At 40.5% G+C, this 15,771-nt stretch overlaps 1 protein-coding gene across 1 annotated transcript in view; it reads left to right on the top strand.

Annotated features, from left to right (window-relative positions):
- Positions 1-15,451, top strand: part of CKAP2L (cytoskeleton associated protein 2 like) — a 30,783-nt gene extending 15,332 nt beyond the window's left edge. The window contains exons 5-9 of the mRNA XM_059188364.1: positions 110-317; positions 4,859-5,014; positions 11,789-11,852; positions 13,489-13,678; positions 14,884-15,451. Of these exons, the coding sequence (XP_059044347.1) occupies positions 110-317; positions 4,859-5,014; positions 11,789-11,852; positions 13,489-13,678; positions 14,884-15,109 (844 nt within the window). The 3' untranslated portion in view covers positions 15,110-15,451. The remainder of the gene's footprint in view (positions 1-109; positions 318-4,858; positions 5,015-11,788; positions 11,853-13,488; positions 13,679-14,883) is intronic.
- Positions 15,452-15,771: the final 320 nt, after the last annotated feature.

Genomic DNA, 15,771 nt, shown 5'->3' on the forward strand with positions numbered 1-15,771 from the left:
TATTTAGTGGTACTCAATCTATGCATATCTTATACTTTGAAAGTGTGACTTACATACAAAAAGAAACCTAAACCATTTTCCCATCCCCCAACTCTTAATTTTATAACAGGAAACAACTGGAAGAATGGCAGAAATCTAAGGGGAAAATCTATAAGCGGCCTCCTATGGAACTTAAAACAAAAAGAAAAATAATAGAGGAAATGAATATTTCATTCTGGAAGAGTATGGAAGAAGAAGAAGAAGAAAAGAAAGCACAACTTGAACTGTCCAACAAAATTAACAGCACTCTAACACAATGTCTGCAACTCATTGAGGAGGTGAGTAAGGAGGATAAGTTCCCAAAGCTTTGGCCTAGAACTTTATAGTTTTGTTTTGTTTTTAAGTTTTCTTTTTTTTTTAAGATTTTATTTATTTATTTGAGAGAGAGATCACAAGTAGGCAGAGAGGCAGGCAGAGAGAGAGAGGGAAGCAGGCTCCCCGCTGAGCTGAGAGCCCGATGCAGGGCTCAATCCCAGGACCCCGAGACCACAACCTGAGCCAAATGCAGAGGCCCAACCCACTGAGCCACCTAGGCACCCTGAACTTTACAGTTGTTAAATATTTTTCTTAAATATAGTGTAAGAGAGATAACCTTGGTCTTGGCAGAAATTCATCTGCTTTTTTAAATATAGAATAGCAATAATAATGATGGCATGCACTTAAATAAAGGTTCTTATATGCCAGACACTGTTCTAACACTTTATTTACATGATCTCGTACAATTATCAATAACAACTATTACCATGCCCACTTTACAAATGAAACTGAGGCACAAAGAAATTGGAAAACTAATCCAAGCAGTCTGCCTCTCAAGGGATCCAAAAGGAATTTTGCCTTCTTTAGGCATCAAGGTCAAGGAGTGATATGAAGCTGAAGTCAAAGGCAAGATCATGTATAAAATTTGGTTATCCTGATGACTTTGGGTAGCTATAATTGGCAGCTAAATTATATCTTGGATTCTGCAGATAAGGATAAAGGAGATGGTAAGCAAAGGCTATGATCCCTAGGAGATGCCTTGAAGGAAAAATATATTAATTAAAAACAATTGGGTAGACATCTATACTAATGTCCTTGCCTGAAGCAAACCAAATTCTGTCCTTTGGCTGATGGCATTGGACAGCAAAAGAAAAAGGAAACCTTCAATGTAGCTCTATTCCAGGCAATTTTTTCACAAAATTTAGTTAAACATTAATTATTTCCCCTTGATAGAACTAAAGTTCAGTTCTTATTTTGTTGTTGCTCTTTCTTTTATTTTCATTGTATTAAAGAAAATGCATGAATACACTCTTTAACAATTTTTGTTTTAGATTTTATTTATTTATTTGGCACAGAGAGAGAAGCAGAGGGAGCTACAGAAGGAGAAGGAGCAGCAGACTCCCCACTGGCCAGGGAACCCAATGTGGGACCCAATCCCAGAAACCTGGGATCATGACCTGAGCCGAAGGCAGACGCTTAATGGACTGAGCCACCCAGGCACCCCCATGAATGCATTCTTATTATTAAAAACATTTCAGGGACAATTGGGTGGCTCAGTTGGTTAACCATCAGGACTCTCGATTTCAGCTCAGATCATGATCTCAGGGTCATGAGACTGAGCCCCATGCCTAGCTTTGCACAATGCCTGAGCACAGAGCCTGCTTAAAATTCTCTGCTCCCTCTGCCCCTCCCTCCCTCTAATAATAATAATAATAATAATAAAATTTAAAACATTTCAAAGAGAAAATGACTAGACCTCCCCACCAAACACATCTGTGCATGCATGCACACACATCAATTATGCATCCCAGGCTTCTCCCTAGACCTGACCACTATTGCCAATTATCCATCCAAACAGCTTTTATGCATGTACATACCACGTGGGTAGGCACATAGAAAAATGAAGTATATATTTTTGTGAGTTGCAATTATTTTATTTCAGATTTTTATATATGCTCTTTTGTTGTCTTTTCTTGTATTTCCCTAATATTAGTATTAAGCTCGCCCTGATAGTTAAGTTGGGCATTTTCCTCTTCCCTTGTACTCTGAAAATAGTTTATACAACATGAGAATTATTTTTTCTCTGAAGCTTTAATAAAAACTTTCTCATAAAGTCATCTAGACTATGGACCATAGTTTTGGGTATATCTTTTCTATTTTTTCTGTGACCATTGTTCTATTGGGGTTTTGTATTTTAGTGATTCTGTGCTTTTTATTTAAAGATTTCTCTATCAATCTTTTTAAACAGCCATCTCTGCGGTTTTAATTATTTTTTCCTCTTGCATCAATGTCTGAATCTGTTTTTATGTTTATTGTTTTTAATTAGACTTTTTAGTTGAAAGCTTAAATCATTTATGTCAATCTTATTTTCTTAAAAATACATTTTAACGCTATAAATTTGCCTCTGAATTTAGCTTTGGTCATATCCTTTATGTTTGATTAGGTAAGGTTCTATATTAGTCAGTCAACTCAGAAAAACAGAAACTGCATCAGGTATTCTAATAGAATGAATGTAATGTAAAGGGTGTTTCACAATGTTTTATGTAAGTTCCCTAGAAGCAAACCCAAAGAGGAGAATTTGTGTGAAGGTAATTTATTAGGAAGAGGGTCCCAGGGAAAACAGAGAGGATTGGGGATGTGGGCCCAGAAGGGAAGGAGAACAAGAAGGATGTGGTATCAAACAAAATCCATGGAATATAACTGCGGCACAATCCCACAGGGGAACTCTGGAGACGGGATCAGAGCTCTCAGAATCATCCTGATCAGGGCAAGGAACCTATAGTATTAATACCTCCATGATCATTGATTAATGGCTGCCCTTGGGGAGATAAAAATTCCCAGGCACCCTGACTCTCTGGTACATACAAAGAGAAGCAGATGCTGACTGTTGGACATTAAAGAACCTTGTAAGCCTCAGTGCACAAAAATGGTACAGGGACCATCAGAGGAAATGTGGGTACTACACACAGGGCTGACAGCAAAAGGGAACCTTAGGTAACAAAGATGCTAACTTCAGAAAGCAGCTATCACCCACTGGGCTAAGGGGAATGAAGAGAGATTGAGGTTATTAGAATCTAGAAACTAGGAGGGGCGCCTGGGTGGCTCAGTGGGTTAAAGCCTCTGCCTTCAGCTCAGGCCCTGATCTCAGGGTCCTGGGATCGAGTCCCGCATTGGGCTCTCTGCTTGGTAGGGAGCCTGCTTCCTCCTCTCTCTCTGCCTGCCTCTCTGCCTACTTGTGATCTCTATCTGTCAAATAAATAAATAAAATCTTTAAAAAAAAAAAAAAGAATCTAGAAACTAGGAGAAATAAACTCCAACTCTAAGGAAGCAATACTATCTAGAAGATGCTATACCAAAAACTGGTGGAGGGACCCAGCAGGGCTGGGACTCAGACCTTGAGGAAAGGATGCCACCCACTGGGTGCTTTTGCCTCTGAGAGAGCACAGTGAGGCAGGATCTGTAAGTGCCAGGATAAAAGGTAGAGGCTAGAATCTACTGTTGCTGCCAGAGTGAAGGACCATTGCTGGGGTGGTGAAAGAGGAAATCCCTCTCTTCTCCATGCCCACAGTCTCCCTCTATTTCCCCATACTGGCAGAACTCTGTGCTGTGAAAACAGTGGGTGACTTACAGAATTTCAGCCCCAGTGCCCCAAAACAGAGGATAAAAGGTGGGTTTGGAGCTAGGAGGCCATAGGTTAATAATTGACAAGCACGCTCATTATTGTTCATCTCTAAATAGTTGGAGATTTCCATTTTGAAAGTTATCTTAGAAGAATATCCTTTAACTTCCAGCTAGAGTTCTGTTTTGTTTTGTTTTTCCTGACTATCTTTTTTTCCAGATTCTAATTATACTACATTGTAAATGTAGCCTGTTATGTGTTCTGCTTGATTGAATTTGTTGAAATGCATGTCTGATCAGTTATGGTGAATGTTCCATCTCTTATTTGGGTGTTGGAATTCCTGATTAATAGATAGTCCCTCCAGAACTCTCAACTTCTCTTTCATACCCTTCATTTCTCTGTTGACACACTGAGTTCTGGGAGAATCCCACAGCCAAATTTTCAGCTCATTGATTTCTTCTTCAATTCTGTTGAGATTTATGCCTCTTTCACGCAATGTTGGTTTTCTCAGACATTGAGTATTCTTGACTGTGAGCTTACCTTTGGGGCCTCCCCCTCTCAGGAGGAGTGGGAGGCACTGCTTAGCTGAGTGTGCCAGTATCTGGGTTTCTGGTCATGGTGACTCCCCATATTCCTCCTGGTCCATGTCACTCTCTGCTCTGGATACAAGCCAGAAGGGGACCAAATTAGTGAGGATATCTTAAAGTTACTTTTTGTGAGAATTAGTCCTTTTTATATATGCTGCATGGATCTTCAACACACACAAATATACACACCCCATGACCCTTGCTTACCTGTGCCATCCTTCATACTTCTGCTAGAAACATATGGAAATTCTATTCACTATTCAGTGTTCACATTATTATGAATGTGTAAGAAATATATGAATGTTGATTCCTTTAGGGTTGGGTTTGGTGTGGTTTGGGGTTTGGTTTTGCATAAAAATGTAAACATATTCCTTACCTTCAGCTGTGAAAAACATTTTACAATTTGGTCTCGTGTAACTCTTAAAGTTGAATGACCAGTGTCAAAACTTATTTAAATACACTGTTTAAATGGATGCATTTTATTATATGTAAACTGTACCTCAGTAAATTTGAATTTTTTAGAAATTAAGCAAAAGCAATCAGACTGATTTCTGCATAACTGCTCTGATGAACATTAGATGTGAGAATAACAGCAAAATGGTAATAATTACCTCTGGGTATTTTTTTTTTTTTACAGGGTGTACCTTCTAATGCAGTATTTACCATATTGTCCAGTATTCCTGAGGTTGAAAAATTTGCTAAATTCTGGATCTGTAAAGCAAAGTTGTTGGCAAGTAAAGGTCCCTTTGATGTTATTGGGCTATACGAAGAGGCCATTAGAAATGGGGCAACAGTGAGTATCTGTCTTGGGTGGGTAACTTCCAGAAAATTCTCTCATGTTAGTTGTCTGTTGTTTGCAGTATGGCAGTCATACAATGTAATTGTAAACTTCTAATTTACTTCATCAATTATACATAGATTATGAAGCACAGCACAGCATAGATTATTTGCTAAATGACAGTGCAGACAAAAGGTTGATATCCAGGATCTATAAAGAATTACTCAAACTCAACACACACAAAACAGATAATCATATCAAAAAATGGGCAGAAGATATGAACAGACACTTCTCCAATGAAGACATACAAATGGCTATCAGACACATGAAAAAATGTTCATCATCACTAGCCCTCAGGGAGATTCAAATTAAAACCACATTGAGATACCAAATTAGCAAGACAGGAAACAACATGTGTTGGAGGGGATGTGGAGAAAGGGGAACCCTCTTCCACTGTTGGTGGGAATGCAAGTTGGTGCAGCCTCTTTGGAGAACAGTGTGGAGATTCCTCAAGAAATTAAAAATAGAACTTCCCTATGACCCTGCCATTGCACTACTGGGTATTTACCCCAAAGATACAGATATAGTGAAAAGAAGGGCCATCTGTACCCCAATGTTTATAGCAGCAATGGCCAAAGTTGCCAAACTGTGGAAAAACCAAGATGCCCTTCAACGGACGAATGGATAAGGAAGATGTGGTCCATATACACTATGGAGTATTATGCCTTCATCAGAAAGGATGAATACCCAACTTTTGTAGCAACATGGATGGGACTGGAGGAGATTATGCTGAGTGAGATAAGTCAATCAGAGAGAGTCAATTATCATATGGTTTCACTTATTTGTGGAGCATAACAAATAACAAGGAGGACAAAGGGAGATGAGGGAAATTGGAAGGGGAGATGAACCATGAGAGACTATGGACTCTGAAAAACAATCTGAGGGTTTTGAAGGGGCGAGGGGTGGGAGGTTGGGGGAGCCAGGTGGTGGGTATTATAGAGGGCACTTATGGCATGGAGCACTGGGTGTGGTGCATAAACAATGAATTCTGTTATGCTGAAAAGAAGTTAATTTTAAAAAAACCTAATTTATTCAGTAGAAATAGTGTTTCATGTAAACTAATAGAATTACTGTTCTTATTAAATGAATGTGTCTCACTTTACACTCATCGTAGAAATATACACTTGTAGAAAGTAATAGCATGGAAACTTACATCAATATGCAGTACTTTAAAAATTATACCTCATCATAAAAAAACTAAAGATACATTAAGCCCAACATATCAATATTCACACAGCACATGTGTGAATGAAATGAAAAAAATTTAATTCTAAGACTTACTGAAACCACTGTCTCCATATGACTTTTTTTAACAAAGGCTGCATCCAAGTTTCATAACTCTTTTCACCTAAATGTCACTTTCCATGTCATTTTCTATTCTACCATACCTCTTCCCATTGTTCAAAATCAGAGTTGTAGATGCACATAGTTTAAACAGTCAAAACCATCCAGTAAGTTTCCTTCCATAAGGCCTCCCATTTCCCACTTCCCAGAGCAAACAGATTATTTTCATATTTACCTGGATAGTTTCAGATAGTGTGCTTAGATTGCTATTTCTTGATTTTTCAGTTTTAGAGATGATTTGTAGATTTCCAACTAGGCAGGATAAGGATTTAACCCTCTTTCTGACACGTACCCTGCAAATTTTGCCATCTTCCATATTTCCATTAGAGTCATATGGAAATCCTGGCCACTGTTGTTATAAATAATACTGTGTTCGTATTGTTATGAATATGTAAGAAATACATGAATACATTGAACCATGTAATAGATACTAAGGTTATTTTACCTTTCAAGCATGATCTTCTAATTTTCCTGAAGTTAATTATTGTCTTGTTTTCCCTTTGCTTAGTTTTCTGAGTATTTATTAGTATATAATTGATTCCAAACTTTTCTCTATCTAAATTTCTCAATATTTCTTTTTTTTTTATTCAAGTTAGTTAACATATAGTGTAGTATTGGTTTCAGCAGTAGAACTTAGTGATTCATCATTTACACATAACACAAAGTGCTCACCACAAGTGCCCTCTTTAATGCCCATCACCCATTTAACCCATCCCTCCACCCACCACCCCTCCAGCAGCCCTCAGTTTATTCTTTATAGTTAAGAGTCACTTATGCTTTGTCTCCCTCTCTGTTTTCATCTTATTTTATTTTTTCATCTGTTCCCCTATGTTCATCTGTTTAGTTTCTTAAATCCTACATATGACTAAAATCATTGATACTTGTCTTTCTCTGGCTGACTTATTTCGCTTAGCATAATACACTCTAGTTCCATCCACGTTGTTTCAAATGGCAAGACTTCATTCTTTTTGATGGCTGAGTAATAGTCCATTATGTATATATACACCACATTTTCTTTATCCATTCATAAGTTGATGGACGTTTGGGTTCTTTCCGTAATTTGGCTATTGCAGATAGGGCTACTATAAACATTGGGGTCCATGTGCCCCTTTGAATCCAGATTTTTGTATCCTTTGGATAAATACCCAGTAGTATAATTTCTGGGTCTTTAACTTTTTGAGGACTCTCCATACTATTTCCCAGAGTGGCTTTACCGCTTGCATTTCCACCAATAATGCAAAAGTGTTCCCCTTTCTTACATCTTCGCCAACAACTACTGTTTCCTTAGTTGTTAATTTTAGCTATTTTTACAGGTGGGCAGTGGTATCTCCTTGTGGTTTTGGTTGTTATTTCCCCGATGCCAAGTAATGCTGAGCATTTTTTCATGTGCCTCTTAGCCATTTATATGTCTTCTTTGGAGAAATGTCTGTCCGTTCATGTCTTCTGCCCATTTCTTAATTGGATGATTTATTTTGGGCATATTGATTTTGATGAGTTCTTTTTTTTTTTTTAAGATTTTATTTATTTATGTGACAGAGATCACAAGCAGGCAGAGAGGCAGGCAGAGAGAGAGAGAGGAGGAAGCAGGCTCCCCACGGAGGAAAGAGCCTGATTTGGGGCTGGATCCCAGAACCCTAGGATCATGACCTGAGCCGAAGGCAGAGGCTTTAACCCACTGAGCCACCCAAGCGCCCCTTGATGAGTTCTTTCTAGATTCTGGAGACTAACCCTTTATCAGATATGTCATTTGCAAATATCTTCTCACGTTCCATTGGTTGCCTTTTAGTTTTGTTGATTGTTTCCTTTGTTGCACAGGAGTTTTTTATCTTGATGAGGTCCAAAATTTCTCAATACTTTTAAAACATCAGATAGCTTTTCGATTTTTTTTTCTTATTGACCCTTCTCCCAGAACTTTCTGACAAGTTTCAGTCTCTACAGGTTGCTCTTTACCACTATCTTTGCCTATTATTCTGGGACCTTTCACCATTACCCTCACATTCCCATTTCTATCAGCACTGCCTATTTTTCTTCTCCAGTGCTTTTCTTCTCTCTCTGTTTTGTGTTATTGCTGTTGGTAGTGATGGTTTTTTCTTTTTTTCTTTTCTTTTCTTTTCTTTCCTATTGTTCATGAAAAGCTTTACTCAGATGCCAGTAAAAACTGAGCTGTATACAAAGAGGTGGATTGAAAAAGCTCTAAACACACAGATGAGGTTTTACCACAGGGGGATCTGGCTGATCCAACTAGTTGAAGAACCTTCAATACCTGATCTTTCCTCTAAAATTGCCCATATTCTCTAAAGAAGGATCTGGAAATCAGGTTACCCGTGTTGTGGGGGAGAAGAGGGTTGGGAATCTCAACCTTCAGCATGGAAACGTTCATTTATCCCTTTTTTCCAGTGGGCATCCCCACCTTCAATAGTGCTTGATATTACCCAGAGACTTGGAAAATACATCTTAAGTTTTCTTTTTTTTTTTTTTTTAAGATTATTTATTTATTTATTTGACAGAGAGAGATCACAAGTAGGCAGAGAGAGAGAGAGGAGGAAGCAGGCTCCCCGCTGAGCAGAGAGCCCGATGCGGGACTCGATCCCAGGACCCTGAGATCATGACCTGAGCCGAAGGCAGCGGCTTTACCCACTGAACCACCCAGGCGCCCCGGACATCTTCAGTTTTCTGTTAGGATAAAGACTTAGAGGGGCACCTGGGTGGCTCAGTCGGTTAAGCTTCTGACTTTGGCTTGAGTCACAATCTCAGGACCCTGGGATTCTGCCTGGCGTTGAGCTTCCCACTCAGCAGAAAGTCTGCTTCTCCCTCTCCCTCTGCCTCTAGCTCTTTCCCAGCTTGTGTCTGTCTCTCTCTCAATTAATAACATCTTTTTTTTTAAGATTTTATTTATTGAGAGAGATCACAAGTAGGCAGAGAGGCAGGCAGAGAGAGAGAGAGAGAGGAGGAAGCAGCCTTCTCACTGAGCAGAGAGCCTGACGTGGGGCTCAATCCCAGGACCCTGGGATCATGACCTGAGCCAAAGGCAGAGACTTTAACCCACTGAGCCACCCAGGTGCCCCAATAACATCTTTAAAAAAAAAAAAAAAAAAAAAAGACTTGGGGGCCTGAGTGCTGAACAGATGCTCAAGTCCTCCTGATTTTGACCCCCCACTCATTTTTGAGCCTTTCAGAAAGGCCCTGGGGTTGAATCATGTTGTTTCTCAGCCACACTGCCAGCTTAGGATTCAGCTCTTTCCTGTCGGTTAAGTTGGTTATCTCTTCCTTCTACATTCTAGCTTCCAACTCTTGTTGTTCTTTCCTCTATTCTTTGTAGTTATTGCCTCCTTTAATCCCATTATCATTTCACTGGAGTTTCCATAGGGATTAGAAATAAATGTATATACAATCCATCGTCTTTAACTAGAAACCTGTAAAAATGTAAAATATGTTTGATAAATGTTTTATATAATTCAGACTTTTAGCAATGTATTCTGTGCATTTATTCCCATTCCCTTAAGCTTGAAGTACATTAGACTTTGTGAAAATGTATGAACAGCTTTGCTTTTATGCTCTGTTGTCAGTTTACACCTATCATTTATTTGATAGAGAATCCCAAATCAGAAAGACCAAGCTCCTTCAGGAATCTGCTTCTCCCTCTGCCTGCTGCTCTCCCTGCTTGTGCTCTCTCTCTCTCTCTCTCTCTCTCTCTTTCTCTGAAAAATAAATAAATGAGTGAAATATTTAAAAAAGAGAGAGAGAGAGATACCTGGGTGGCTCAATTAGTTAAATGTCTGCCTTCAGCTCAGGTCATGATGCCAGGACCCTGGTATCGAGTCCCACATCAGGCTCCCTGCTCAGCCAGGAGTCTGCTTCTCCATCTGCCAGCTGCTCTCCTTGCTTGTGCTCTCTCTCTGTGACAAATAAATGAATGAAATCTTTAAAAGAGAGAGAAAGGCCAAGCTCCAAATATAATATTCCTATGAGATATTACAGTTCACTTATAGTGTCCTACTTCATGGAATGCTTTAGATACTTTGAAAAAGAAAGTCTATCTCAGATAATTTTACCAGAAAAGTAATTTTTTTTTTTTTTAAAGATTTTATTTATTTATTTGACAGAGAGAAATCACAAGTAGTCGGAGAGGCAGGCAGAGAGAGAGAGACGGAAGCAGGCTCCCTGCTGAGCAGAGAGCCCGATGCGGGACTCGATCCCAGGACCCTGAGATCATGACCCGAGCCGAAGGCAGCGGCTTAACCCACTGAGCCACCCAGGCGCCCGAAAAGTAATTTTTTTAAGATTTTTTTTATTTTTTTGACAGAGAGAGAATGATCTCAAGTAGGCAGAGAGGCAGGCAGAGAAAGAGAGAGGGGAAGCAGGCTCCCCGCTGAGCAGAGAGCCCAAAGCGGGGCTTGATCCCAGGACCCTGAGATCATGGCCTGAGCCAAAGGCAGAGGCTTAACCCACTGAGCCACCCAGATACCCCAGAAAAGTACTTTTTAATATTACCAGGAAAGTACTTTTAATAATAATGGCTTTTTTCTAATGTTTTGTTTTTTATGTTATGTTTAATATTGTATTTTATATGTTATGTCTAATGTCATGTTTTTATGTTACTAAATAAAAGAAGAAAGAACAGAAAGACTAGGGAAATTATCCAAAATGCTAGCTAAAGGCTCTATTTGGGGGAATGCCTCGGGGGCTCAGTCGTTAAGCATCTTCCTTCAGCTCAGGTCATGATCCCAGGGTCCTGGGATTGAGCCCCGCATCAGGCTCCCGGCTCAGCAGGAAGCCTGATTCTCCCTCTCCCACTCCCCCTGCTTCTGTGCTTCTCTCGCTATGTCTCTCTGTGTCAAATAAATAAATAAAATCTTTTTAAAAAATAAATAAAGGCTGTATCTGGGTGATTGAATTACGGGTGGTTTCTCTTTTTAAGTTTCACTATTGTTCAGTTTTTCTGTAATGAGGTATATGACTTTTATGATAAAAACAAAAATCCAGTAAAGACAGCACTAAAAACGTATGCTGCATTTTTGTATAACTAACTTTACATCTTTGGGCCAGAATCTTTATGTGGGGATACATCTTCAGTGGGATCATGTAAGTCAATAAGAAAATTAACTGATTTAAAGAAATGTCACTACAGACAGCTTTCCATAAGCACATTTCTTCATTAAAGCATGCCAGCATTCAACCAACATTTTCTTTGTTCCTTCATTTTTTACATAAAGCTATAAATCTGAAACTTTTTAAATGTTATTTGTAGTCAGATAAGAGATTTTTAAAAAGGAAACATTTTTCTGAAAAAAAAAAAAAGAAGCTTATTTGATGTTAAGCAAAGTTCCTTAGATCATTTCCTCCATGAATGTTTTTAATACTGTTTATGTATTTTCTTTCTTCCAGCCAATACAAGAGTTACGGGAAGTTGTTCTTAATATTTTGCAAGACCAGAACAGAACCACAAAAGGTACTGCTATTTTTGTACTTACATTTCACTCCCTTTAGGGGCGCCTGGGTGACTCAGTGGGTTAAGCCTCTGCCTCCGGCTTGGGTCATGATCTCAGGGTCCTGGGATCAAGCCCTGCTTCCTATGGGGGAGACTGCTTCTGCCTCTGCTGCTTCCCCCTGCTTCTGTTCTCTTTCTCTCTCTGTCTCTCTCTCTGTCTCTCTCTCTCTCATAAAAATAAATAAAATCTTGGGGCACCTGGGTGGCTCAGTCAGTTAAGCAGCTGCCTTCAGCTCAGGTCATGATCCCAGGGTCCTGGGATCGAGCCCCGCATCGGCCTCCCAGCTCAGCAGAGAGCCTTCTTCTCCCTCTCCCTCTGCTTGCTGCTTCATCTCCTTGTGTTTCTCTGTATCTCTATGTCAAATAAATAAAATCTTTTTTTTTTTTAATCAGCTGGCACAGGAACGTTTTCATTTAGCTAACCATTGCTATCATTGGTTAGAACCTTTAGAAAACTCTTCTATGAAAATTACTGTGCCAAATATAGTGACTGGCCCCCTAATTGCTTATATTTGTCATATGAATGGAAAGAAAAAACAAGCTCCACTGAGAAAAGAAAACAGATTATTTTTCTGATCTTAGAAGGTGACAAATGTTCCTCCTTTAATACAGATTGAACTGGGGCACCTGGGTGGTTCAGTGGGTTCAAGCCTCTACCTTCAGCTCAGGTCATGATCCCAGGGTCCTGGAATTGAGCCCCGCATTGAGCTTTCTGCTCAACGGGGAGCTTCTTCCTCCTCTCTCTCTGCCTGCCTCTCTGCCTACTTGTGATCTCCGTCTTTCAAATAAATAAATAAAATATTAAAAAAAAAAAAAAAAAGACAGACTGAACTTTGGAGAACAACCAAGTCATGTGGAATGATAGCTAACTAACCTATTACTTTTGGGAATAAGGTCACAGAGGAGATATGCTCAATGGTGCTCTTATACTGGGAATGATGCTACTATTCAGATATTTGTTTATAATTCATGGCATTATTCTTCAAAGGGGTAAGAAAAAAACAGGAATCTGTACCTTTTCCACTTCTTGGCCAACCTCTTTTAGGGTCTTAGCCTCCAGCCACAATATCTGCCTATCTCAATCCAATTTTCTTCCCTTCCTTTTGGTTGTTGTGATTGAGCTATCATGTATATTGTGTTCAAACAAGACAGTTTTTTCACCCATTGCCCAAGGTAATAATCATATAGTCATCTCTGGGTAGGAAGGCATTGGAAGGTCAACTGAGTTAACCTTAGTGAGTCAAAGAAATTGACCCAAGGTATGGTATAAGGTTAAAAAAAACAATGATTAGTCCCTAAGGGAACCTCTAATAAGAGGTGGGAATGTGTTCAGAATGTGGAAAAACTATCAGGGATCCATCTAAAGGGACAAGGAGGCCCAAAGGATGTCTGGAGGGCTGGTTAGAAGGATGGCCTCGTACAGCAAAGCATTGTTAGAGGGCTGGGTGGGAAAAACTACACGTCTCACTTCAAATCTGTTACTCTTTTTTAAACTGGGAAATCACTGTGTATGTTGACTTTTTATCTTATTGCATTTAGTTTCAGTGTTAAAACCTATTGCTAAGCCTTACTTTCCTTCTTGACCTTGCATACACAGGCGTTACCTCTGACTCTCCAGTTGCTGAGACGAATGTAACAGCAACAGAAGAACTGGCTGACAAGACGGAATCTGAAAAGTCTCGTCTGTCTCTGAAAGAGGGAGAACAGGTTACAGCAACACCCCAAATAACCAAGGCAGAACAGGATAATCATCCTGGTATCAAATTACAGATCGCCCCGATCCCTAGGTAAGCAAACTCTAAGTAGGCTTTGCGTCCACGGGTCTAACTCAAGCCCCGTTCTCAGTTTCACTTCCACAGACACAGAGTACCAGCAGTTTATGGAGACCCCTGCGTCATGTGAGGACAGGTGGTCTAATGTCAAACCCATCTTTGACATTAAGGAAAGGAGCAGAGGGTGAGGGGAGGGTTGGAACCACTGACAGGAAGACCTGTGCCCTTTCTGTGCACACACACCATCGTCTTCACAGCACTCTGAGGAGACCTGACCCACCATGACGAAGGTGGTGCTGGAGTGTGGAGACAGGTTGGAATGAGTTTCCCCTCGCTCCTGGACTGGGTGCTGCACTTACAGATCCCACCAGCCTATCCTCCCAGGCCCCGGGGCGGGGACACAGAATGCCAAGCAGGGGCAACCTCTGCAGCCGTAGGAGGAAAGGGACGGCGAATAGCCCTTAAGAACAGGCTGCGCCGTCGGATCCGTGCTAGGTAGAAGCTGCGCCTTTCATTGAAAGTGTTTGATGTTTGAATAAGTAAAAGTTTAAGGCAGAATTCATAGGAACTGTGTCCAGGTATCAGTGCCATTTCCTAAAACGTTAACAACAGTCTCTATCCATGATCTTAAAAAAGGCTTCCGAACAAAAGCAGCAAGACCACACCATTCTGTATTTTAGTTCCCTGAAAGCAAAGCTGGGCCTCCTCCAGCCCTAAACCCCCCTGTCGGTCCTGCCATTACAGCCGACTCACAGAAGGACGAAGGCAAGCAGGGGGTCTGAAAACCACCTCTTGCTGACTCTGGAATTTATTATGAGAGTTCTTAGCCGACCAGCCTGCCAGTTTTCTTAGGCTAATGTCATCAGAGTGTTTATGAGGTGTAAAACTGATTCACTACGTGAAAGTTCTCCACAAACTATCCTCAAGGCTACTTTTATTGGAACACATTAAAGTTTACAAGGAAGATGCCCAGCTGGCCCAGTTTCAGTTTGTGGTTTGGTCCACCGTCTTAAAAGAAGTTTTTTGAATAATTTTCTGTCAAAGCCAGAAAGAATCTTAGAATTCATTTGTCCCACCCCATTTGGTGTTAGGCCCCATTTCCCTAAAACCTATCGACTCTTTGAAGGTTCATGGAATAAACAAACACCCACTGCCAAGTATCAAAGGCAAACCACACTTAACACTTCGGGAGATTCTGAATGGCTCCTTCTGTCTCGCAGAATAAGCGGCTTGCCGGAAGTACAAGACGTGAAGCTCATCACCCCCGTGCGGCGCTCGGCCAGGATTGAGCGCGCGGTGTCCCGCTACCCGGAAATGCTGCAGGAGCATGATGTGGTGGTGGCCTCTCTCAAGGAGCTGTTAGAAGTGGAAGAAACAGAGTGTTTCATATTTCGTAAAAATGAGGCCTTGCCTGTAACATTAGGGTTTAAAATCCTCGAGTCCTAATGTCTTAATGCCTTTTTGTTGTTGTTAAAGGTGCTTTCAGAGCCTCGTCCAGGTGACCTGGACAAAACTTTATAATGGACAGGCAGACTGCGGGCTCTCAGGAGTTAGAAGCCCCTGGGCTTACTCTCAAATTTAATATCCCCACGGGACTGCCTTTGGTTTGTTTAAGACTACAGTTTGCCGCAGTTTTATAGTACATAAATTTTAAACTATTGACTATTCATTTACCCCACAAGTATGGTAAACATTTTCACCTTATTGACCTAATTTACTCTCAGCATAGTTTTTTTTTACATGAGGAGGCTGGTGCCACAGGATGATAGACTTTTCTTCCTGCAGCCAACTTCCTGCCCCAGTGAGGGGAGCTTAGAAGCTAGCTTTCCGGACCAGATGCCATGCGACAGACTGATCAAATTCCCTCATTTTATGGAGCCGATGCTAGCTATGCTTTTGCTCAGATGTCCCAGATGACTCTCGTATGTGACTCTGACTTCCGTCACAGTGTCCCTATAGATGAGGGGCAATTCCCATCCTGTCTGTGCCAGGGCTTCTCCAGTGAAACACAGCGTATTAGTTGTCTAGCTTTTATATCCAAATCTAATTGTGCATTTGTTATTCAGAAATGCTTCAAAGAAAAACAAAAGGGAGCAGGGGAGAGGGGT

Source organism: Mustela lutreola, chromosome 9 (genome assembly GCF_030435805.1).
Source record: "Mustela lutreola isolate mMusLut2 chromosome 9, mMusLut2.pri, whole genome shotgun sequence".
Taxonomy (NCBI): domain Eukaryota; kingdom Metazoa; phylum Chordata; class Mammalia; order Carnivora; family Mustelidae; genus Mustela; species Mustela lutreola.